Source organism: Chelmon rostratus, chromosome 12, assembly GCF_017976325.1.
Source record: "Chelmon rostratus isolate fCheRos1 chromosome 12, fCheRos1.pri, whole genome shotgun sequence".
In the NCBI taxonomy this organism is placed as follows: domain Eukaryota; kingdom Metazoa; phylum Chordata; class Actinopteri; order Chaetodontiformes; family Chaetodontidae; genus Chelmon; species Chelmon rostratus.
In genome coordinates this window covers 23,339,815-23,366,362 of record NC_055669.1, presented here as the reverse complement: position 1 = coordinate 23,366,362, position 26,548 = coordinate 23,339,815, and the positions used below count along the sequence as shown (strand labels likewise).

The following is a 26,548-nucleotide window of genomic DNA, read 5'->3' as shown; positions in this document are numbered from 1 at the left end:
TGGTGGTATAGGAGCTGCAGAACGCTCTTTTTTTTTTACCCAGCATTCTCAGCGGCTTGCGACGCCATTTCAGTGCGTCTGCAGTGGATGCCCCAACACAAAGGGCTTTTTTTTTGTTTTTTTTAATTTGGCGGGATTGCATGCAGAATAAAACGACTGGAGGCCAATGAGATAAATCACAGGATTTTTTTTTCTTCTGTTCTGAATTGAATTGGCCCCCTGCTGTTTGCAGCACCCCCCCCTCCCTCTCCGCTTTAATAAGTGTAACTGCATTTGGGATTAAGAGACCCCCTGTTTCAACGACTTCAATGTAATTATCCCCCGCCCCCTTCCACACACACACGCACATACACACTGCTCCAAAAGTTGTTTTCTTTATTTAATTAAATGCAATGATTTAACTGTGGTGGAGGAAGAAAAAACTCATTAAACTAATTAAGATTGCCAGAGAAGACTCTCCAAGCTCTTTTTAGACTCTGTTCTGAGGATTGTAGGAAAGTGTGTATCTGCGTGTTTGGATCTTTTATTTCAACGCTCTGCATTTCAATGCTTATATCTGCGATCTATCGCCCTTTTGTGGCGGCGCTGAAATGACTTAGCGGCGCTGTGAATGAGGCCAGCAGCTGCTGGGCGGAGATTTGCCAGAGCAATAACTGTCGGAACAAAACCTAATCACTCCTTTTGGCCCTCATTTACTTATGCAAATTTGCCATTGTGAGGAAAAATATTATTAGCTGAGGATAGGGACACAGGAGGCATGTTTTTTTTTTTTTTTTGCTTTCAGTCTTGCAGTGCAGGCTGTGATCCTCCATTTGTTGCATGTCATACTCCTCCAGTTTTCACATGGTCTCTGCTTTGGATTCAAAATAAACATTATAAGAGAAGAATAAAGTTCACATTTAGAGAATTTAAGCTTGCACTCATCAAAACCGACCTGCAAAGACAGAACTGCCGAGTCAAAGGCTCTTCAGCTGTAGATGAATCCATTTAGGTTCAGCTGTCAACATCTGTGAGTCAGTAAAAAAAAATAACTCCGTCGTTGGCTGGTGAAGCAGAAACACCACAGCTTTAAGTTGTCGCCTAATTAATTTCCACAACCTGTGGCTACAACTGAAGATGAGATGAGCAGCGTAAGATATGAAACCCTGATGATTAAATATGTCTCAGACGCATTTGTGCAACAGGTGCGCTCTTAATTTTGCATACCTTCTTTTCACAAGCTGCTGAATCTATAATGCCGGAGATCCAGATTCGAGACTGTCATTCTGATGAGATTAAAATACTGAAATCACATGCATGAACGTTTGACCGGCGGATTGGGGTTGCTTTAATAATTTAGATTGTTTTTCACCTGGATTATCTGGAACCGGATCTTAAACAGAGTCTGCAATTACAAGCTCACCCTGTTTGTGTGGATGGTGCATGAGGTTGCTCTTGGTTCCTTTCTCTTTGATATTCTTAGTATTCTAGAACAAAACTTACAACGTCGCTACAGCCATTCCTTTAAAGTATCGTTTTATACAAACACTATATTGTAATGCATCAATGGGTGAAAGAGTTGAATCTCCGTGGACTCATTTGTGGGATGAGAAGCTAAACTATCTCACTGCCCTCAAACACACCCAGATCCAAGACATCCTTTTGAATCCAGTTCATTTAATCTTCATTCAGTCCTCTTTCTTCTCCCATAAGCAAGTTAGTTACATTATTTCTCCTCAAGTAACGACGGCCGGGGGTTCGGGCCTTCTCTTTGATCTGTAATCAGCTTCTTAAATCACACACGGAGGAAGCTTCTAGATTAAAGGGATCTCAATTAGTCCCCATGACCTGATATTTTCAAGACTTCAGGCCACCGCCTCCCCTCTTTCTCCACGTATCCTATTCCATATCCTGTCCACTTCAGGAGCTTTGATAAGAACCAGACATCTGCGAGCGGTGGCCCTCGGCCCCCCGACGGGCCACCAGTGTCAAAACTGCCAGTCTGTAGCTCCAGTGGGTGGAGTGGAGGAAGAGGAGGAGGACACGAGGGTGTAGTAGGTGAAGGAGGTGGAGTTTATTTGTTTTTTTATTCCAAACAGCCTCCAGAGACATGAAGTGAGGAAGAGAGTGATAGTTTAGTGGAGGAGAAGGAAGCAGCTATGAAGTGTTGACAGCTTTCCTGCTCGGCGGTGAAGGAGGGAAACTTTTCCACTCTCTGCGGATGAGCCACGTTGTTCTTTCTTCTTATATTTTCATCTTCTGGGTATTTTTAAATGGGGGTTCTTTGAATTCTGCAGGATGATTAACATGATAATAAAGTCAAGTTTATTCTTTTTAAGCCTTTTTAGTCTCTCTATGGTTAAACTGCTCACGCAGCCAGCGACACGGTGTCATCGCTTTATTTTAAAGCTAAAAAGGTTGGGACCTGCTGCTCTGCTAGTCATGCCAGGTCACGTCTTCCCAGTGCCTTAGTGGAATATGAAACAGTAGTGTTGCAGTGGACCAGCCAGACCTGTGCGAGACCTATCGATCCACGCCGATAGATTGCCAGCACATCCACGGCCACCCCTCCCCCCCCTCCCCTTAAGCCCGTTAGTACAAATAATGACTAATCAATATGCGTTGGAGTCCCTGTGAATGTCCTTTTAACACTTGATTTATGTCACGGCAGCACGGCAGCGCTCTCGCTCTCTTACTCACTCCGCTTACCAGCCAATCAATCGAACCAATCGCAGCGAGGACCCCCTTCCTCTCCATCATCTGCAGTTAAAGAAGTTTTTATAATTTTTTTTATTTTATTTTTAATTAGACGGCATAGATCAGCGTGACCTGAGCGCCGCGCCGCCAGTGGGTGAAGCGGCCTCACGTCTGAGGCTTTATCGACAGGGTATTTGGAACGTGTTCTGCAGATTTGTATTGATTGCGGATTTTGCGGGCCGCTCATCGCTCACTCTAGGGGTGCGGCTGTCTGCGGACGTGTGCTAATGGCAGGAGATCGCTGCATCAAGGAGGGATTTTCCTCTGCTTTGTCAAGTCTGTCGCTGTGATCGTGGCACGTTTGAGGTTTTTGCCGTTTGCGCTCTTTATCCAGAATACATTTTAATGAAAGGGGTGGTCCTCAAGGACAAGGACTCAAAGAAGGCTGCGATTATTGATTATCTGAAATATTGATTTATCTTACAGTCTTACTTTTTCTATGGATAATTATTTAGTTTGTAAAATGTGAAAAACAGCCGATATGATTTTCTGAAATTCAAGATGCCGTCTCAAAAAAACTCAAATAGTCCAAAACCCAAAACTCTGACTTGATCGATTTCATATATTTGTGTTTCACAAAGAGCATCTCTGTGTCTCTCTATACATACATATGCATGCGTGCCTGAGAGGGAATGTGGGGGTAAACGATCTGTCCCACGAGGGGCGCTCCAGTGGCAGCGAAGCCCACTCTCGGTGCACCGAGGCTGGGGAGGGCTGCCCTGACCTTCCCCTCCCTGTGGATCTGATTTCCGTAGCCGTATTCAGGAAGCAGTGATGACAACCACACGCACACACACACCATCTCTCTCTCCCTCAATTGCCTTTTTCATCGCCGTTTGTCTCGACAGTTGGGCCGTTTGAGGAAATCAAGAGTTTCCAGGGTTGCGTTCTGTCCTGTAATCAGTCTTCAGCCACAGGAGTGGTTTGTCATTGTCAGAGAAATATAGAGTTTTAACTCCAGATTGCAGGTTGTTTGGAATATTACCGCTCTAGAGAATGAGGTATTGGTCTTGCATTCATATCTTCAGTGGTCTAGATTTGTTTTTGAACTCGAAATTCAGCGTTTAATTCTTTTCCGAAGTGGCAGTGATTTGTTTTGTTAACAGAATTCCCCATTAAATCATAAAAAAAGCCCGCAAAACATTACTGTCAGGCTCCTCCAGCTGAAGAAAAGATTGAAAAGCCAAAAGCTAAATGGCTGAAAATGAACTGACAAATTAGCTCCTGCTGTGATTTCCATATTTTCAACCAGAATGTGTTACAAAGTTCTGGCCAACTGAGAGACATTTTCCTCTTGCTCACTTCCATGTCCAATTATAGGTCTCTTACTTACAGTCCACATTGTGTCATTAAGCGACAAGTAATCCTCGACAAAAGGAAGCTTATGCATTTTTAGCAGGTATTTCCGTATATTAACATTTAATGCCATATGCGTTACATCCATATTTTGTGTGCTAATCCCTCCAAAAACAGTAGATTTGGCTGGGGAGGTTCCATCAGTAACACTAATCCACAGACATAAATTCTATTATCCCTGTCATGTTCCCTGAGTTATTTTAAGGGGGGCATTTGTGTCAGTCTTGCTTTTAAAAAACACATGTTGGAATTAACTAACCCTTGTATCCTGTCAAATTTTGTGGATTTTCACGCTCCGTGGACCTTGAAAACCCAGCGATCGCACACTCACAGAAGAAGGTATGACAAGTGGTATTTATATGTTAATAGCTAGTTTTTTCTGTAGCGTGCTGCAAGCGGTTCTCTTCCTGCAAACCAGATGTGGATAATGCAGCATATTTGCAAATATGTCCAAGTGGTTTGCTTCTCTTGTTTGGGAGAACCAGAAGGGTGGAGTCTAGCACTTCAAGGCAATGCAGATAAATTAAGGAGGTGGTTAATCACAGAAAAGTGCACTCAATTGACCTGGATATCCATGATACTTTGCAATAATTGCAGCTTGTTGCCTTTTCCTGTGTGGCAAACTCCACCCATCTGACCCTCAAAAGGCTAAAGCAAACCCTGTATCTGCAAATAACTGCTGTGATCTGGTGTCAGCCAAGCGTTCTTGGACACTTCATGGAAATGACAAATACTGAACAGTATTTGACAAGATTTCCTTGTAAAAGTCAATGAAGTGCTGTCGAGTAGTATGCCGCCTGTAAGGTAGTACATAGTGCAGAAAACAGTTCACAATGTTGCTGAAAGCTTTTTGCTCTTCAGTTTTATTGTTTTTTTCTGGGGTAACTACCAAGCAGCCCCCCTCCCTGTCTAAAAACAACCCCACATCAAGCTGCCTTTGAGCGAGGCGCTAACTATCATAATTACTCACTGGGTGAAGTTCTTTCCTCCACAATTCCACAACTTAAACTTCAGCTTTTTGCAGCTTCAGCTGTTTTCCAAAGGGAATTTGAAATAAAAAAGAAATATAAACGAAACACACCCAAAACGTTCACATAAACTCATACAAATACACTGTAAATATACATGCACTGTATACACGATTACCTGTCACATAAAACCACACAACATACAATGTAAATGCATGAAATATATGCTGTATATGTCATAATCAAGCACCAAGAACTATATATGCATGTAATTATAACAGCGTGGCACATAAAACTGCTCAGGTAAAATGTAAATATAACATATTTGCTATCACATAAGATCATAAAAAGGCAAAAGCAATATTAACTGTACCACATGAAACCTCACAGCAATGTAATAACATAGAAACAGGTTGTGCAAATCACCCAAAACAGGTATAAGCATATAAAACAAATGCTAAAGCCAAGCGATAGATATCGTGTCACCGAACATGAAATTTAAATTACTTTAAATAAATACACCACACAGTTTATTATATAACCAATCACAAAAAACTCACATAATTTAAATATATAGGAAGTCTTTAACTGGTTATGCCACCGCTGAGCTCAAGAACTCACATGTAGAAGGTAAATATACATACTGTGTAAAACGTATGTTACTCTGTGACATAAGTCTTTTTTGGTGCAGGTTGCACTTGTTTAGTGATGATGAGGCTAACAGATCACTAACATTTGAAAGAGTTTCTGTCCTGACCTGCAGAACAAACGTCCCTGAGACACCAACTGAGGGAGGCAGCCTAACAAATAAGACGAGCCGACGGCGGAGATGAAGGAGGGCGACGGGGAAATGGAGAATACATTACATTTCAGGTCTCATTTGTGGAACTCTGGCAGATATGAAAATGTAGGAGCCTAATAAATGATGGTTAAAGTGCTCAAATATGTATGAAACTCAGCATCCCAAGCCTCCACAGTGCGATGTAAAATATATTACAAGTGATTGAAGGGCTTTGTTCCGTGATGAGAAGGCCGCCATTAGACCCCAGCTCTTACAATATGATTAACAGCACAACAGACAGGGAAGAGGGGAGTCATGATCTTGAGACGGGCAGATCCTTCAGGGCCCCTGACTCGTGTCTCGCCCGGCGACTTGAAATACAGCGCTGCCACAGTGGGGTCAGCGCGCACACACACACATCGCTCTATCACTTCAAACAGCTTGGACACACAACTAATGGCGAAAGGGCCTTTTAAAGTGGCACACTTAAGCCCAGCACATCCCCCCATACCCATAATGCCTTATTTATGGCCCCCTGGCTCGCTATAAAACCAGCCTGTGTCAGCAGCTGGCTGCAGGACCTCCAGGGATTAATTCACTTCATGCCAGAACGTAGCCTGCACCCTCGCCCGCCGTCTCCCTCATTCAATTCCTCGACGCCCCCGAGGACTCAGTCTTCTCCACGGCAGCGTGATATAGACTGCATCCACGATAAGATGGCAAAACATGTTTGTAGTGTTCAGAAAAATATGTTTCAACTGCCTCAGTGTGGATGGGGCCATAACCTGTATCTTTGCCTCCCACCTCCTCGTACACCACCCTTCATCTCCTCCCCGACATCCTCCGTCCACTCCCCTCCGCCCACTTTGCAGCCTTTCCTGAAGGCCCTCGCCCGAACCGTCCTCTGCCTCACCGTCGGCCCCCGTCTATAAATATTTCCGTCCCATCCTTCAGCCCTCCTTTCACCCGTCCCTTGTCTTGTCACCGTCTCCCACGTCCTCCCTCCAGCTCCCACTTAAATGAACAATGATCAGAATGATGTATTCAGAATCAGAAACACACCCAGTCCCTCCAGCCCTTCAACCCTGCGCCACGTTCCGTTCCAGGAAAGTGAAGTCCACCGTCGGAATAATTCAACGCTCACTTTAAGGCCCCGTTCAGACTTTCGAACAGCGTCTCGGACGATCCGTCCACAGCAAATCCACTCGAAACCCATTAAAAACACATTGTGATCCATGTGGCGCTCATTGCGTGCTGTAGTATTAAAACAGATGCAGGGTTCCGTCGAGGCATGTGGGATCCGGTTCGAGGAGTCTGGAAATGATGTGGATCGTTCCGTTGGAGCCCAAACCCCCAGACTGTGACATGTTATACCCTTTCAGCATTTTCTGATGAAATGAATAAATGCGTAATAGGAAATGCATCAGCTTGACTCGCTTGCTGAAAATGTTCCTCTTAGATCTTCGAGCTTCAGAACAAACAGATCGTGTTGGAAATGTAAGTGTTTGCGGTGCGAACGGAGCCGAGCTGTTGTTGTCTCTCTTATCACATCTTCCTTTGACTCCCCCTGCACGCTCACCCCCTTTGTTCCCCCTTCCCTCTGCCTCCATCATCCTTCCTTCACACTTGGCCTGTGCCCCCCCCCATCCTTCCTTCCTTCTTCGCTCCTTTATCTGCTGCCCTCAACCTCATCTCTTCCCCTCCATCCCTTTGTCACCGCAGCTCTCACACAGAGTTCCCATCTAAGGATCTTGACAGCGTTCTCTAGACAGCCACCAGCCCCCCAGAGGGATCTGAACCGTGGAGAACCGCCTGACGGGTGTCTGCCAGAGACTGCGTGGCACCCTTTGAGTTTTCCATGGGTGCTCTTTGATGAGCTGCACTCGTAGGTCCGTCGTGTGGGTGCATGCGTGTCTCTCTGTTGCATCAGCTTGAACAGAGGATCTGTGACTCTTCAAAGAGAATTTCTTCAAACAATCGGCTAAAATTAAAATATATTCAGGTGTTTATTTTTGGTTTTCCACCGTTCAGTGACAGACGTCTTTTTGAGTGACCATTCGTAGATTAATGCAGACGTTGGGAAACAATAAGGAATAAAATGCTCCTTTTGGAGTTTAGCTCGTTGACTCCGTATTCACTTACAGTTTATTTCATGATACACTTTTATTAGCAGCTCAGTTGAAACTGGAAGCTTTGCGTGTTTAATAAAAGTTAGCTTTGAATTCAGCAGAGGGTGAACGTTTGAAAAGATGGCAGTGTGAAAACAGATCAGTCTCAGCACAGGCTACACCTGTTTCATTCGTTAAGCTCTTTCATCATTTGTCTGTTTTTTGTTTTTGCAGTCAATCAGTATGATCAAAAAATGTTTGTCTGTTCCTCAGTTACCACAGCACACACAAATGTCATGTTTTGTCTGATTAACAGTCCAAAAAATGAAGTTAAAAAAGTCCTAAAAATATTCAACTCACAATATAAATGTGACAAAATGAAAATATCTGAACATTTAATATAATACATCAATGATTAATTAATTGATCGTTAAAGCAGGAGATTAAATAAAAAATGCAACTGTTTGCACAACTGTGCAGAAAAGAGAGCAGAGACATCACATCCATATGCACAAATACACACACACACACGTTTGTCCCTGTGAGGACACTCCATTGATATAATGCCTTCCACTCTCTGCTCAGTCGAACCAAAACCATCACAACTGAACGCCTGACCCTAAAACCAAGCCTTAACCCTCAAGAAGCAGCCTGGACCCATGAGGACACACACACACACACACACACACACACACACACACACACACACACACACAGAGAGAGAGCGAGAGAGAGAGAGAGTCTAGTCACCCTGTCAACTCTTCCAACAGACTGTCTGTGTTCTCTGGAAGAGTCCAGACACACACACGCACACACACACTCACATTCGTAGACCTCCACAGTCTCAGTGCAGCCAGCTCTCCGTCAGGGGACGGCTGTAGTCACTGCTCCCCAGTTCGGAGATGTTTTGACAGGAGTCGGGGAGCTTTGTCTGCCAGGAAGCAGACAGTAGTGTGTTTGTGTGTGTCTGTCTGGGGGGGGGGTGTGGATCGCTGCAGGGGATTTACTGTATCACCTGTTCACATGAGAACGCACAGTGGCCTTTTACTGCTCCATCTGAGATTTACCAGGCAGGTTCCTCTGAGCTCATCTCACAAATGACGCCTTTTATTGTGACTTTCATCTGAAAGAGTTTCCTTTCAGGCTGCTGCTCACATTTTTATCATCAATTAATGGACTGATTATTTTATCAGTCAATTGTTCTTTGTATAAATCATGTAAAAACAGTGAAAGATGCATCATTCTGAAGACATGCTTGTTTTATTTGACCAACAGTCCAAAATCCAAAGATTTTCAATCAAATGTCATAAATGACCAATCAATGCACCTCTAGTGTCATTCCTGAAGGCTACAAATAATTGTGTCCGGTTTGGGAAGAAGTATGCAATCCTTCCAGGGTCCAGATAATCCTCAGATATCACCATACACCTCATGTCTGTTGTTTTCCAAACGGTGGGCGTTGCTGGGGAGGTATTTCACAGTCTTTAGTTGTTTGAGTAGCTTTTCTTATGGTTTTGTGACAGCTGAAGAGTCTTGAAACAGCATTTCTTGACTGGATTTGTAGAAATTCTCCATTAATTAAAAAAAAAAAAAAAAAAAAAAAAAAACCCATGACACCTACAGCAGCAACATTATTGCTGGCATCGACCAAAAACTTTGCACTGCAGCCGATTCAAGCAACCCCCCTACCCAGCCAATACACACTCACAGAGGACGGATGGTGACAAATTGTGAGCTACTCCACTTTTCCACCCCGTCTTCAGTTTGCTCGCAGAACTAATTTCCCCCTGACTCACCAAATCCTGCAGAATTTCCACCTGTGAGCAGCCCCAGTGGTCAGCACAATGGGGAGTTCAAGCTGCATCGAGTTGAAAGCCAGGAAGAAGCGGAGGGGGGTTTGAAACGATGCAGGGAAACAAGAGAGAGGAAGCGTCTGTACCCTGCTGGTGCTATGGGTGTTTCATGGTGGGCCTCCTTTGCAACATGTGTCTGGAGGAGAAGCGGGATAGTCTTTATGTGTGTGTGCAGCGCCTGGCGGTGCTCTCAGCTGCAGCTGGTTCTGTGGGATCTGCTGGTGGAGGACAGGGAGGAGGGTACCCAGGATTTCCTTTAAGATGACTGCAGGACTCTGGAGATTTCAGCAAACAGATGTGAAGTTTAACAACTCTAGCATCTGTTTGAGCGGGAGAGGTTAAAGTGGAAGTTAGTGTTTGGAGTGAGGTACTCCGAGGAGGCGAGCTGCTGAGGAGGCATAAATAATCTTTGTGGTTGAGCCAAACCTCAATATGTAGAGTTGAATAACCCCAGTTTTTCTTAAGTGAAAATAACCACATAAAAAAACCTAAAGCAGCAGCAACAGAGGACGAAGAAGAAGAAGCTATTTTCCTTTGTGGAAAGAAAACGCAGCTTTGACCTTCTGCTGCTTGTAGGTCGCCACACTTGTCCACACGTGTTTTTGTGGGCTGATTAACTGCTCTGGTGACCTTCAAGCTTAAATAGCAAAGATAACCACTGAATTCAAAAGAATCCAAAATCGCCGGAGCTGCGGCCCGACTGTGCCCTCACATCTGCATTCAATGCTGCTGTAATGGCCAAATTTTCCCAGACTGGGGATAAATAAAGTTTTATCTTATCTTATCTTATCTTATCTAAGTTACCTCACTGAGGCCTTGTGTGAACTGCAGCTCCTTTTAAGTCCACTCAGTGAACTTAACATCCACAGCTCGTCCCCCAGAGGAGTGTGTGTTAACCACATGTTTGCACGTGTGAATGAAGGGCCATGAGAAACATGTAAACTGCTGTTATTATTGATCTTATCATGGTGAGCTGTGTTTTATTTTGGCGCAAAATTCACAAGTAATAACGCTAAATAGCACAATTCACAGGAGTGCTTAACATGAAAGCAAATAATAATAATGATAAAGTGTGATAACACAACAAAAACAAGGACAATAAATTAAAATAAAGTAGAATTAAAATAGAAGGATGACAAGATAAAACAGACATCAGGTAAAAAGAAAAGAGGTTTCAGGAGAAATTCATGTTCCTTAAATGTGTTTTAAGATGTGAAAGTAGCACAAAAGCAGACAAAGACTGTCCAAGGCTGCGTTCAGGCACTGTGGGAATAAACACACACTACAGTGACACAGGGAGGTGCTGGCACAGACCAATTCAACCACTATGAACCCGCTTGTGCTGCCTTCGAATGCATTTATCTGTTGCTCAAACACAGACTTCCTGGATGGGATTTCCGATTTCTCGCCGGTACCTGAAGCAACTTTCCACCACCGACGCAGCCCTGTGCATTTTCTTTAACGCAGGGCTGTTTTCAGCCTGAATGCCCACTGGCAGTGAAAGCTCATTGCATCTCTCACATTTATTCCAGTGTGATTAAAGCTCAAGGTCTGAGCCGTCGAAGAGAGGGCTCTGCTCAGCCTTTAAGAATGAAGCTGATTTGCGTGTTGTCGTGTTATTCCTGGAGAAGTAGCCGCAGAGCTGACGCGGATGCTCGAGAAAATGCGATTTGGTGGTTTTCTTTGACGCCAAATCAGAAAATTTGTTTTGGTTGGTCTGGAAAACGTGTCCTCGCCTCCGAACGGTAGCGCATATTGAATATTTCATGAAGTCAGGGTGCAGAGTCCCAGTTTTTAATGAATGCTTGCTGAACCAGTGCTGCACTTCAGCTCCGTTCCCAAGAGGAATTTGTTTGGAAAAACAAATGTTTTGCTCCGTGCTCAGAAATCGTACAAGACGATTGGGTAACTGAAACGCTTTATAGATAAGAGAAGACACGAGTCACAGTACACTAATTTGACATTTTTACATCTTGACATTGAGTAAATTTTGGAATATAGTATGTAAATATCTCTTTAAAATTGCCTCACTTTGATATAATATAATACATGTGACTGGCTGGTAAAAACATGTATATCATTCAGATTCGTGTCAGAGCAGCATTTGTGAAAAGCAGTGATATGGACGGTTTAAGTGCACATGAGACCGGGCTCATGTTGTGATCATGGCTTTGCCAAAATCCAGCCTCTGTCTGAGCAGTCTGCCTGGCATCTAGGACACGCATTACCATGGCAATCATACATCAGATACTCGCTCTTTCTCTCTCAAAATTGCCTGCTGTCACAAGATGCCTCTAGTCTCATTTTCCTCCGACGCAGCCCTGAAACAGAGGGAAAAGGGCCCCCTGCCTCTTGATGATAATGCATCCTAATTTGACTTAGATTATGATTTATCAGATGCTGCTGATGCATCCGTCGGCCAGCACTGTACAGCTCTCTGAAAATGGGAGCCATTACAAGTGAGATGTCCATTCGTCACCCCCCCCGGTCGCCGTGACAGGGAGAGAGAGAGAGAGTGCCATATGAGCTGGACCATGATGCCTGCCCCAGAAATTAGACTGCTCCAATTCGATTTCCTTTTTCTCTCTCAGTGTCATTCTCTCTTCCCTCCCCTTCATTTTTCCTCCCTGCTCTCCTTCCTCACCAGCCCCGGCCTCACCGAAATTATCCGCCGGCCTCGCAGATATGCATCAGTCAAACCCTCACCTTTCTCGCCAAAACTGGGATTGGAATTCAAATTTAGCCTCTTCGCTCTACTTATTTCCTTCAGCTACGTACAATCGCCTCCGCCGCAGCCCAAATGACTGTTATCTCACCCTTCCTTTCTCCGTCTCGTCGCTCATTTCCTCTCCCGCCTTTAAAGGGTGATCCATTCTGCTGTCATAGAAGAGACGAATCCTTTCTGCGGTGGCTGTGAATAATGTCACGCTCACACTGTCCGCTTCCTAATGTACAGATCATCGTGGCAGCCAGCTAATGTAGGCTGCATTGTGTAATTCAGTCTTTGATACAGACAAAGATACGTTTTTGAGCCTTTCTGACTTCCTGGATCTCAGGCGTCCAATGGCATTATTAGTCGTGAATACCCAACACCCATTTCCCTCTGCACTGCAGCCTCTTGTCTCTGCTACTGTAAGTCTACTATGGTCCTGGGGTCCACATTTCAGGTTTGGTTGAGCCCCTTTTCTGTTGCTGTGTGGATCAGTTCGAGTATTTGGGTGCTTTCAGACTCTTCTCACATCCTGTCTCGTCTTTTTGAACATTCGGGTTTACCTGGACAGCGTAACACATTCGAGCCTCCAGTTCCACCCATTTGGTGGTGCGCGGGTCCATTTCTACACCCGTCAAAGGCACATTTTGACCCCAATTATCGTACGTACGTTGTATTTATCCCTCAATCTTAAACCAGCTTCTAGAATCAGGCTAACATGGATCAACAGTGGTCTGCTAAGTGTAATATAAGCTAATGATGCAAGAGCATCTGGCCAGCCATACTCTGAGACTGGGATTGTTCTGATACGCTGACTGACACTAAACTGCATCCTGACGAGAACCGCTGCTGAAGCTGAAATGCTTCAGACTCTGTGTCGCTCTGCAGGCGTGAAAACACAAGAGCCAAAGAACTTGTGCAAATGCAGTTTCTGATTCGACTGAACTTTATTCATGAGTGTGAAGAAGTCAGGCCTTGTTATCAATGGTTAGTTTAGCTGAGACCTCATAAAAATGTAAAAAAGAAAGTGGGACTCTTTAATGCCTCCCTAATCCACGGCCGATAAGACGGCGCACTCACCCCGCCGGTTTGAAAATCCTCTCCTCTTCCCCTCGCACTTTCATCTCGCACTTCGCGTCCTCAAACTCTGCCAGTAATTTGCACAACCTGTAGGAAAACACGGCTCTTGTGGGCTCAGGCAGGTTGAAACTCGATTTCACTTCTCCACAGAACTGTTAGAGCACCACTACAAGTTAATGGGCTAGAAGAGCCTACTTTACGGCCATGTTGACACAGAAAGGAATAATTAGTAGGGTGCGATGCTGGCTGTGGTAGAGCCATTAACTCAGAAGACCCTTTATCCAAACCTTGTTGCCTGGTTACAGTTTCCCCAGGTGACTGGATGTGCTGAATCACAGCGATCAGCTATGAATCATAAAGACTCGTGGCCTGCAAGCATTAGTTATGATTGGTGGGATCATAACGGCGTTGTGAAGCTCAGATATATTACAGTAAGAGGCTTATCTGACAGCACAGATCTGTCCGTTGACTGATAGAATGGCGCGGCGTGACAGATGCCGTCTCCCGTTAACCCTCTAGTCAGCGTCCGTGTGCGAAGGGGAGAGAGCAATGAAGCGAGGTGTGATAGAGACAGCGTGAGCGCGTGTGCGTTTATATCTGCGTGTGAGATGAATGGAAAGACGGACCAAAGCTGGACGAGCAACAAAGTTGATCGTTTGTGAGCTATTCAGAATTTCTCAAACCAAAGAGGGAGGAAGGATGTTCGCCGTCCGTCACGTCGTCGTCCGTTTTTTTTTGCCGCTCGTCGTTATTGTGCTTCCCTAAACAGAGATCATCATCTGTCTGATGGATGAGTTTAGACGCTGCTTTGTCACCTTTGCATCCAATCATTACGACTGTGATGGCATGTGGGATTGTGAGCCAGTGTTAACGCGGATAAGATCAGATAATCATTTACCTATTTAGCATTTCAATGAAAGGGAGGAGGAAGGAACCGCGGCTTATCATCAATAGAAAAGAATATTGTAACAAAGGAAGGCAAATAGCTGAAGGAGATTGCAGTAGTAAGCTCGCAGTGTCTGTAATACTTAAAGACAGATTTGACTTGGAGGTAATAATAGAGATAAAATTAAGCAACTCCTCATCCCTTCATGACAAAGAAGCTCGTCATTGCCTCCAAAATGGCTCGTACATGCCACCTCTACGGATAAACTTTTGTTGTGTAGGTGTAACTAAAACTACTTGCTTTGGAAAACATTGTTGTCATGGTTGATGGTTCCCAAATTGTGACTTTTGGACAGAATCGCTCTCTCTGGTGTCAAAGTCAGACACTTGCAACCATCCACTGTGACCTTTATTCGTTAACTTGCTCAGATCTTGTTTATTTGGTCATTTTTCCCTGATTTTTGTGCTCCTACCATGGGTACGAAGGCTTGTTTTCATTGTTTCTGCACAGGGTGTTTTATTTTGAAGGTCTACCAGATTCTCTACACTGTTCCTGTGTCTGACTTCCTGTGCAGATGCTTGGTGGTGTTTCATTGACTAGAATGGCAGCGATCAGCTCCGTCATCTGCATCGCGGACAGAACGCAGATGTTACGCGCCCGGTGGAAATTCAGGGTTAGATGTCATCAACATGCTCTATTTTAGATATCTGAACATGCGACCATGCTTCCAGGTTTCACCACGTTACCGTGCCGACAGGTCATTCGTGAAGACAGACAGTAGATGTAGCCAGCTTTGACAAAAAGCATTGTTAGCTCTCGGTAATGGATTTGTAAATTGTCGGTATAGCAGAGGCGTGGCAGGCTGTTGTTTAACAGCACGTCCGATCTTGTCGTATTTTCCACTGAATGCATCCATGAGATTAGATCAAACTCAATCTCCTCTGTGTAATCTCAGAATAGAGCGTTTTGAAAGCGTCTGTGAGCAGGTGGGACTGCTGCTCCCGTGAAAAGCTGCAGATATTACAGCGACACAGCCAAATGTTGCTCCGCCGCACAGTCCGACGGGGATTTGAGTAATGAAAGTTAAACGGCCCACATAGGACAGCGTGCTCCCCACCTTCGTTAAAACTGGGGCAGGATTACAGATATCAGGACTGCAGTCCAATTTATTTGCTTGTAAGCGAGCAGGCCGGCATCGATACGCTGATGTGTGCAACCATGAAATTGGCCCATGAATTAAAATATTGCTGCGTGCCACGCCATTATTTCCTCCAGTGGCGCCATGGCTTGAAATCCAAGACCAGTTACCCATCTTGCTTTAACCGTGTGTGTGTGTGTGTGTATGTGTGCATACATTAATATCAGTCAAATATTATATTACCATCTCTGACATTTCTGACCAGCGCTGCTCCTGGAAAAATAGAGATGCCCTATAAAACTGAAAACCAATTAAATTCAATCCGTTCCGTCGATGGATTCCAGTGTTTACTGTCTGCTTTGCACAAGTGTTGACACCCTGTGGGATTGCTAAGGCTCAGAATGAATGCTACTGTAAGTCGCAGGATGGGATCCGTGTGAGATTTTCATGCGCTGCACGGAGTTAATCATTTTTAGCAAAGTGGCTTACTGCTGGATTGAAGAAAACGAGTGAATTGTTTCTGTAGATCCTCTACGGGATGCAACGCGTGGAGTTTACTGAGCAGTGTTTCAGACGATTTTAAACGTAAACTCTTAAAATGAAGACAAAGTGCAGTATTTACAGCGTTCATACAAACGTCCAGTGACTCATCACACGCTAGTTTGCATCATGACTAATGTCGAATTATGACGTGCATTCAAATCAACCTACGTTTCTCTGCAGAGCTGCGGTTGTTGCTGAAGCTGACCGCTCCTCCTACTGCAGCAGCATTTCACCAACTCAACCCAAGAGTATTTCTCTCCTGCTGAACACACACAAACACACTAACACACACTCAACCACTCAGCTTGGCACGGCGGGTTGGCGCCGCACCAGAGCCGTGCCCTCCGAGGAGAGAGAGCGGCGTGATCCGAGCCGGGCAGCGGACGCGCAGACCGCGTGCGACTCGGCCCGGGTTGCAGAACGTGTTAGCTAAATTCACGAGCCTCTTAACTTCCCTGTCGACGCTCGCTCACTCACCGAATGGGAAACTCTGCTCGGCTGTTTGTCTTCTCTTGCATACTCGCTGATGTGTTTGTGCAGTTCATCAACACGCGGTCCCACTTTATTCTTACTCACTCAATTGACGCGGAGAGGCAAATGCCAGGGATTTGATAATGAGTTGCTAAGTGTGGAGATATTGTATCGATTGGCATCTAATTGCTATGTTTCTGCAGATCAATTTGGCCCCGTCAGAGTTTCAGGGTTAAGCCCATGTAATCCAGAGTAAAAGCAAGATCGGGTTAATAAGAGCCTAAATGGCCTCAGACACAACAGACACAGTGGCCTCTTGGCCCCTTTAATCTCTCCACTGCATCAACAGACACCAGTGAGGCTGTGAGTAGTCAAGCATCCGAGCTAATCCTTTTTAACCTTTATATATCCAAGGAGCACCAACTGAACATCTGTGGGTTCTTTTTGCAGCAGCTCGCCCACATGCAATATATATTCACCAGCTTCTCTGGAAACAGACCGAACAGAGATCTGGATATTAAATGTCAACCAGCAGCATCGAGCTTCCAGCTTTTTTGTTTCTTTGTTTGTTTTTTTTGTCTAATTATTGTATTTTTTCTGGCCCACATCGTCTTATTAGACACCAACTACACAGCTGCAGTGATTAAACAATGTTCGTCAAAGAAGAGCGCAACTTTATATAAAACATTATATTTCAGGCAATAAACTTTGTCCCGTCTCTGAAGCTCTACAAATAAAATCTGCCACAGAAAAGCTCAAAAACCCAAATCTTTTATATTCATCCAACCAGAGGAAGTCTGCAGACATTTTATTCAGAAGTATAGCCATTAAATCATCATATAAAGCACAGTAAAACATAAAATGGACTTCATCTAAGGTCTTACAAAAATAACCGAACTAAACAACACTGCCGCTCTTCAAGGAGAGCATTAAGCCTGCACGCTTCTGAGGCTAATTTTTGGTTAAATTGTGCTTCATGTAAAGTTCATCACTGCTAACTCTTTCTAGTATTCACTCATTACTAAGGAGCAGCAACAGCATCAATCCCAGATCAGTGTGGATTTCAGGAGGACGCCAGGCCGATCTTTGCGGCTCTGCTGCAGCAGATAACAGAGACTCTGCCATGGCGACAGCTCACAGATGGAGCGTTAGCCGCTAGCACCAGTTAGCAAGGGCATCAGTCTCCCTCCTAGTTGTCTGTGAGCCTTCGATCAATAGACCTGGATTATCATCTTCAGCATCTCAGTTCATTTTTCACAGCGGAGAAAGGCTCCACCAGCTGCTCTCTCTTTGTCGCAGGATGTAGGGCCTCGTTCCCCCATCTGATAAGATTACAGAAACTAACCGCCACAGCTGCTGCGTTCGGGGGAAACACGTATCCACCACTGTTCTCTTACTGTGCGTATCGCTACATCAGTTAATGTTTATTTAACAGGCTGGCATGCTAGTCAGTACAACAGTCACATTCGAGATGGGAATCCCATGACTACCCATACTTAATTAAATGTTTAATTAAGATGGTGGCTTTTAATTAAAAAGTTGATTATTATGAATTAAAGATTATTGGCAAATGAAATAGATAGGCTTTCACGGAATACAATGAGTGCGTTATTAAGAGCGAGGTGTGATTTTATTTGAATCAGCATCTGTTAATTTGCATGAGAGGAAAAAGATGCCCTTTGATTTAGAGATGAAATAGACTCCGATGAGATTTAAGAAACGCCGACTCGGCCGGCTTGCCAGCAGTCCTTCGCACAGAGCTGCATGCACGCCGCATGTTTGGGGCGATCCTCTCATCAATAGTGAACCAACAATGCTGCTCTTGGCGTCCTCAAGGTCACCCCACTCGGAGCCACTCGCCACGAGGGCCCTCGTCACAAAACAGACACAAGATCCACTTCAGCCTCTCCACCGCACGGGCCTCGGCACTTCGCCGTGCTTCACGTGCTCGGCTGGTCTTTGCGGGCCAGCTGGCGACTGGTGGGGTCAAATACAGCTGTTTCTTTTTCGCTGCCCACACCCTCAGATTTGCATTCATTTCAAGGGCACATTGATCCCCTAAAAATCACCAAGTCCTCTAAACGAGTTCACGGCTCTTGAATTTACGGCCACGTACAGTTGGTGGTAGGTCTGAGGGATGCTCCTATAGGCATGGGAAGAGCAGCCTGTGTGAATGAGGCCATTCATTTCTAATCCACAGGATTAGGACTCTGTCCATCAGCTGCCTCCGTCACTTACTGTGCATTGCCCCGTCGATGCCTCCCCTCTGTCTGTTGGCATGCTTTGATTGGGATGCGTGGAAGCAGCATCAGTGTCAGGGGGGATTTTAAAGTGACACCACGGATCTGATAAATCCTATTAGTTTGGACTTGGGGCTAATTTGGACCACTTCCTGTTCTGTGCTACATGAAGCAAGCAGTCGCTGCCTTTAATTGCTTCCATTCTGCTTGTAAAGCTTTGTTTGTTTGTTTTGGGTTTTTTTTATCTGTTTGTCTTCAGAACATATTGTGGTTTTGAGATTGCAGTCTGGTCACAATACAGATCCTGCAAAAGGTACCACTGTACTCAGAAAGTCAAATGCTGACATCTAGGATCAATTCAGCATCGCCAAAAAGAAGAAACAGCCAGGTGATCATGCATTTTAAACCATCCTTCAGATTAGTCATCTGGGTAAAACCTTATTCTCAAAGCTTCTTTTTTTTCTGCAGTCCCTCTGTTTCGCCCTGCTGCATTAGGACATGGTGCAGCTCTGCAGTCAAAGTCTGCCCACAGTGCAGACATTACATCTTCTCACAGCCTCCCTCCTTCCCAGGCTCAAGACCGAGACAGACAGCTTTTCAGGAGGCACGCCCGACCATGAAAGGCAGGGCGCATCTCGCCGTAAACAGTTTTGCTGGCGGGCCAGTCGGCAAGCCACGGTCCTGTTATTGAGTCCCACAGACACTCCACTCGACAAAGCCACGCGGCGACCTTTCAGCCCCCGTGCAGCAGTGCCAGATATTGAGCGAGCCTGTCCAGAGGATGAAGCTCATCTCAGACTGAATCTCAGCCCGCTGTTCCTCGCTGTCTCTGGGTTTTTTTTGGCAGTACAGTTATAGTGAGGTGTTGCTCTTTCTTGATTGATTTACGGTGTTTTGTCGGACTAGAAGATTGGAGATCTCTGAACCCTTTATTTGAGTTTCTCTTCCATCTGGTCTCTCGGGTTCTACTCTATAAGACGGGTCTATAGGTTGCTTTAATGATGATATACCTCTGATTACAGGGTCGACTGGCCATCTCAGGAGAGGGAACAGCTTTCAGCAGATGAACACTGGACACTGAGTGACTGTGCTTCTTCATACTGCAGACTGGCTTGATCCAAACTCAGAACTTCTTTGTGATTTCCTTTTCTCGGGCCGCTCGCATCTGTTTACAAGTTAGGCTTTCTGCGGCAGCTGGCATTGAGGCCTTGACCCCCAGCTACGGGGTCACACATGTACCGCCTGTCAGGTCAGATGTGTTCTAAAGAGGCCGAGCGGCTGTGTTACATATCATGAAGATTAGCAGGATCACATGTGACAGGTTCCTGGTCTTTAACAGGCCTGACTGGCTCTGGCTTTTCCATTGTGGGCGTCTGGAGTTAATAGCTGGAGAAGTTGGTGGTGCTGCTGTGTTTGAGGTTACAGCATTATGATCCTACTATCAGGTTGTTCTGCTATGGATGAAATGAATTAAAGTTACTGCCTGCGTGGAGTCGTGCTCATGACGATAAACTGATATTCTTGTCTGTTTAAACTGTGCAGTTACTGTTATAACCAGCTAATAAGGATGTTTCATTTATTCGTTTCCACATTTTATTTTTTTGCATGTGCACATGCTTTTTTTTTTTTTTTTACATCTTTATTTTTGTGTCTGCATTTTAGTTGTAACAAATACAATTCTGAATTTTTACGCTGACCATGAAGTTTTCCTGTCTGAGCAGGACGATGTTCGCAAAGACAAACTTAGCGGAGCTTTGGTGCTGCAAAGAGTTGCAGGTTTGACCTTATTGAGTTTCAGAGATAAGACAGTCTGGAATTTCCTGGCAGAGTTAGAAAGTTGAAAAATCCCGCCCGGAGCCAGCACCCCACCCCCCACCCCCCGCTGGTCCTTCGCTCACCGACCCCGACACTTCTATTCACACACACTGCGTGAGGAGGAGAATGTGTTAATTACTTTCCTTGGTAAAAGGCCATTCGTATATATTTAACACTAACCTTTCCTCTCCTTTGTGCGAACAGTCCTCTTCGTTTATGGGCTCAGGGACTGAGCTGTTTTTATAGAGAAAAACTCTGTTGATGGGTTTTTAGAAATATAATTAAAATATAATAGATAAATAAAGCTGGATGAATATCAGCACTGAAAGAGTTAAATTGGTTAAGTTTGAGTTAAAAATGGCTCAACATTCTCAAAACTAAGACAATGAGCTACAGGAGGAGAAAACAAATATTAAACCATGTGTGTCTGTACAGCACACAGCAGTTACTGAGATTTATATTCATCTGCAGGAGCTTTGATTTACATTAACGCCGAACAACTTTCGATTTTCAGGAGTGAATTCAAATAGCAAACAGGACCGAATCCAGATCCAAGACGTCAAAAACAGGGTCCTCCAAACAGAACTCAGTCTTGGGGATACAAGTGATGCGTTTTCATTATTTTGTTGTACACCAGATTAATAAGGATATCTCTTCGAGAGCAGAGGCATGTTGACAACCTACTGACCCTCACTGCGCATGCTGGCAACCAGTTACATCACATTCAGTCGCTGGACATTTCTGACTCCATCGCTTCTAACATGGTTCCTGTGGTTGAGCAGGTCGCTGTGAGTGAGCAGCTACGGTGCATTTGTTCATGATGTGATGTGAGCACCGCAGGGCTGCACCCGACGAAGGCAGCGCAGCAGCTGAATGATGCGAGGCCAGGAGGGGTGTGTTGCGGTGCTGCTCACCGTTCACCACTAGTCTTTGTTGGTTGTATGAATAATACATCAGAGGCGCATTAGTTTGATCCATGTTGCTGTTGGCTCTGCTGTAAGGCCGCTCTTGGCTCTGCCCTCACTTATCATGTTGTGCGTTTGCTCTGGGTCGAACGTATCTGGGTTGCTTTTCTCGTGTGTTTGATCAGTTCGTGGACGGAGCACGTTGGACTTTAAAGAACTTTATCGTTCAGGCCGTTTCCGCCTGCGCTGATGAAACCAGGTCACTTGTTCACAATGGACCTCACACCCACCACCATCCCCCCCCCCCCCCCCCTTTTCTCTCTCCTCTCTGCCCAGTAACCGACTAGCCCCTAGCAACCACGACCGGATACAGAGGCTGAGGCAGGAGTTCCAGCAGTCCCAGAGCGTCCCGGACGACCCGGACGACCGCAGGAGGACCTACAGCTTCGAGCAGCCCTGGGTGAGTGTCTGAAATGACGGGAGCCTGTAACTCAAATCCACCGTCAGCCGGAGAAGACGGCTAGACTGTGAGACTGCTAATGTCCAGAAACGACCTCTACCAGATCAAGAATCTGGACATGTGACTTCAAATGGTAGCCTGAGGAGAATGCTAACAGCGTTAGCACCAGACAGTGCCTGTGGCTAACTGCAGAATGGTGCTAACCGTCACTAACCCCATTACTACCAGCCATGAACAAGACCGATGGTACCACCCTGTCCTCACCTTAGGAGTACCATTAACCTCCGTGGGCCTTCCCGGCTAACTGTGCGAATGCTAACACCCCTCACCCTCAAACGTTCAACCACCTGCATGCAAGAGTTTGCGCACATCCCGACGCAACCATCACTAACCCCACCCACCCATCACAACCTCTACTCATCCATCGTTCCTGTTTCTGTCTGTCAGTCATCCACATGGACCCGCCCACCACCTCATGGACTTGTTTTTGTCTTCACAGTGTTTCCGTGTACGGGAGTCTCGTTGTAAACCCTTTGTTTTAACTGTGCCTTTTCCCAGTTTAAAGGTGGGCTTGTGTACATTTTAACTGGCATCCTTGTAATTCAAAGCTTCAGTGGCTGAGACGAGGGATCATTAGTGCATTCTGAAGCAACGAGGGGTAATAATGAGCGAACAAAATCTGAATGCCTTTTTTTAGGGTGATGAAATCTCTTGTCATATTTTTAGTATTTATTTTAGTCCTCCCTGCTTCCTGAAGTGTACTTGGTTTTACATGATTTTGAGCAACACATTCTGATCATATGAACAATCAGCTGTAGCAAATTTTAAATCTTTAAGATGAGATTTTACTATTTTTTTTGTAATTGGTAGCATCTCTGTGTAATGTTTGTTATATTCTTGTTTTACACACTAAAGTAAAGAGTCATTTTCACCACTTTCCCTTGTCTAACTTGGGCCAACACACATTTCTGTTGATTTCACACATATTCTATCACAACCTGTTCTAATAGAAGCACATCACGACCCAGTACTGTTCAAATTAATACACAGGGCGGTGAGAGGTGGCACGAACGTGTGTTGACCCAGACTAGACATCAGGTGTGTTGTAAATTACGTCCTTTACCACAGATAAAATGAGTCGTCCTTGTCGGTTGTTTCTCTACACGAGGTCATTTTTGCACTCACAGCTGTGTTTTTGTACGTTTCTGTATGGACTCTTTTTACTGCTGGTGTCTACACTACAATTTCCCGCTGTAGCTTTGCCCAGTCTTTGGTGTGCAATGGGAGATTTTGTTCCTATGATTTATAATTGAAATGATAAAGTGAGAGATCACGAACCAAATCGTCTGTGCTCTGGCCTTTCTTTTCTAGCTGATAAATCCAATAAAAATGTATACTTTTGTTTCGCATTAGGCAGTATCAACCAGTGTCGTGCGTTGTAATGGGTTCAATGCACTGGTGCACATTCCAGCTGGTATTGTACGCCAAAAGCAGGACAGTGTGGGAAAGAAGAGCGCAGGTCACCTCTCTCTTTGTCTCTGAACAACTGAGCATGCTCTCAATTAAAGAGCTCAACAATACTGCAGTATTATGCTTGTTTACATCAGCTGCAGCACATTCGCTATTGTCACAAGCCTCATTTTCCCATGAAAACTCAGTATTAGATAACGAGCACGCTCATCGTTGAAGATTCTCTGGTTTCCAGAGAGAACTTTTGAACGTTTTAGGGCTCTTTACAGTGCTGTCCTATACTATTGTTTGACAGTTAGAGCCATTCTTTTCTCACTGGTCTGAAGTGGGCAGGAAATAGTTGGAAAAGGTGATGTCAGAAATACCCACCCATCAATCTCTGGATTGTTTGCTTTGGTTGTCGACTTAATCTTTTGACAGGTAACGTCTGAAAATGTTCTGCACAAGTGCTGATAAGAAACCTGTTGGTATCATTTTGGCCTGAGAGGAAACCGCACATGGTATCTGTTTAAGCACAAGCAGCTATGCATGAATATTTGATAAACTGATAAACTATTTCTCATATATCTACTCCCAACTATTTGGTGCTCTAGATAAATACGTTATATTTCAAACAAAGTTTCCGCTGCTTTAACTGGAGAGCTACCAGGACCCCTCTCTTGTTCCACCATGGTTCCAGTCTGAGGAACCCTCTGCTGGTCTGTTTAAAGCTCTTTACTTGTCAGAGTGCAGCTCACGCTCAGGCTTGCTGTTGTAATTGCCTGTTATTAGACTCGTGCCCTGGCCACACTGGTGGGCCATATGGAAAACAGGAGAATGTGTCTTTGAAATTCAGTTACCTCCCCCATGCATATATTACATTTTGTTGCTTCATCTGAGTGATGTGCTGCGAACCTCAAGGAGCCAGTGTCCTTTTTCTTAATTTACCTGCAGCTGCCCCACTTACGCTCTGTGCCAGGACAGCACTGCATATGAGATACTGCTCACATTCATGCGCTGTTTTTATGTGGCAGGAACGTGGCTGTGTGATGCGAGCAAAGGCAAATAGATCAGATAAATCCCAAGAAGGTTTGTGGAGTATAACGTCCATTTCAGTGCTATGCGTTATCATTTGATGTAATTCAAGCATTTTATGTCATAGTAAATAAGTAAATATCTTTACTTTTTTGGTCCAACCAACAGTCTGGAACCAAAAGTGAAGACATCAGCTTGGACTCCAGGAAACATTTTTCTGTATTTTTGGACATTTTCTTGACTAAGCGCTAATAGATTTATATAAAAACTACAGAGATAAATTCATGAGTTGCAGCACTAATCAGAATTCTCAGTTGCTCATACAGTGGGAATTGAATGCAGGACCCTGTTAGTGTCATGTTATGCCAATCAGACATGGCTGATCGAAGCATTCATCATGTTGTTGTGCACCCTCCAGCCCGGTTTGAACACTCGACCTCAGGCTCACCTGTTCAGGTCACACTTCCAGTGAAGCGTCTGTTAAACCCCTCCCGCAGTCTGCACTGTCCTCTGTGCTGGATCAACCCAATTATCCATTTTACAACACAAGCTGTTGGCCCACGTGACTTTCATCAGCGTAATATCTCCTCTTTGCGACGGAAGTGCTCTTCCTCTTTTTCACCATAGTTTGGGGAGAAGAGGAGGATTGTGGGTAACGTGGTCTAATTCCATCAGGATGACTGATGCCCGCTCTCCAGCAGCACCGCGCCAGCTTTATTGCACTCATTTATACCACTATGGGAAAAGAGAAGTTCATTCACTTGATGGTGGGGGTTTACAAAGGGCATAATATTGCCTCTTGAATTTACAGTAACATTTTAATACTGCTATTATCTGGATCCCTTTAGGGCCTTTCCCCCCCCGCCTCTACGATCACTGCGTTCAGGCAAACGAGCCGACATTCCCACTGTAGGAATATTCAACACTCCCGAACTGCTAAAGGGATTTTCTCTCATGTGAAAAGTATTGGGACTGTAATTTACCTGCAGGTAATTTTCAGTTCAGCTGTGGAAGAAGGGCTGTGTGGGTGCTCACCCCTCCCACTCAGTCGTCCGCCAGCCCGCCGTTATTGTCGGCCGAGCGGCGAGAAACAGCCAATCAATCCCAGAGATGATTGCCCCGGCTTCATTTGGTTTAAAGGGGAGTGTCTCTTTAGCACTCTTAATCGTTTTATGGCCTTCCCACCAACCGATGCCCACAGCGCTCCTGCCAGGCTCTCAATACGTTGCACAGTCATAAAAGTAATTAGATTGGTTTTGTATTACGACTGATCCGCACACAATTATTGAACCCACACCGCTAATGAACATCGGAGGAGCGGAAGGAGTTCTGGTACAAGTGTGGGCTGGACCTTGAGGTGGTGCTCTGCTGCTGACAGACACTTTAGTTCAAGCTCTGTGGGTGTGGGTGTGTGCACACGCTCACTTTTTGAATGGGCTGTTTGGGCTACAGTTAGGTTTAAGTTATAATGTTTGAGATGTGGGTTAAGGGGTGAATATTCTTCAAACGAAGTGCTTCTCGAATTGTCGCACAGCGTCAGAAGGCCCCTCATCTCACATCTTTCCAGCTTCTGAACTGAAAGGTAGCATCCAACTTTTTGAAACCTGTCAATCATGCTCGCTTTGTGCAGCTATCGCTAACATGTCCGGAGGTAAGAAAGTGGTCATCATTTAAACTTCTCAACTTCAACACCATGAGGGCCTTTCAGGTGAGAGTGTATGAAAGTGGGCGCCGTCACGCCCTTTTGAACTGTGAACTCTGCGAGGCGACAGTGACCTTGAACCTAGAGCTCAGATCATGATCAAACTGGGATGCTGCCATGACAACGAGCTTTTCGTCCTGCCCTCAAGTGTAGCTGATGGGAACAAGTATAAATCCATGATATTAGACATTAATGTGCAAACTGGTTTGTTTCAAGGGTACAGAATGCATTTGGGGCTGAGATGAATAAGAGATGCATTCGCATATTTTAATGAACAGGGCACTTATGTGCATGCAGGTATATGTTATCATA

General features: G+C 44.9%; 1 protein-coding gene across 7 annotated transcripts in view; it reads left to right on the top strand.

The window, feature by feature from the left end:
• The window catches only part of LOC121614432 (partitioning defective 3 homolog), a 220,602-nt gene that overhangs the window by 183,491 nt on the left and 10,563 nt on the right, over window positions 1-26,548 (top strand). For all 7 annotated transcript variants that reach the window (XM_041948295.1, XM_041948294.1, XM_041948296.1 and 4 more), the window contains one exon: window positions 21,927-22,050. In XM_041948295.1, the coding sequence (XP_041804229.1) occupies window positions 21,927-22,050 (124 nt within the window). The remainder of the gene's footprint in view (window positions 1-21,926; window positions 22,051-26,548) is intronic.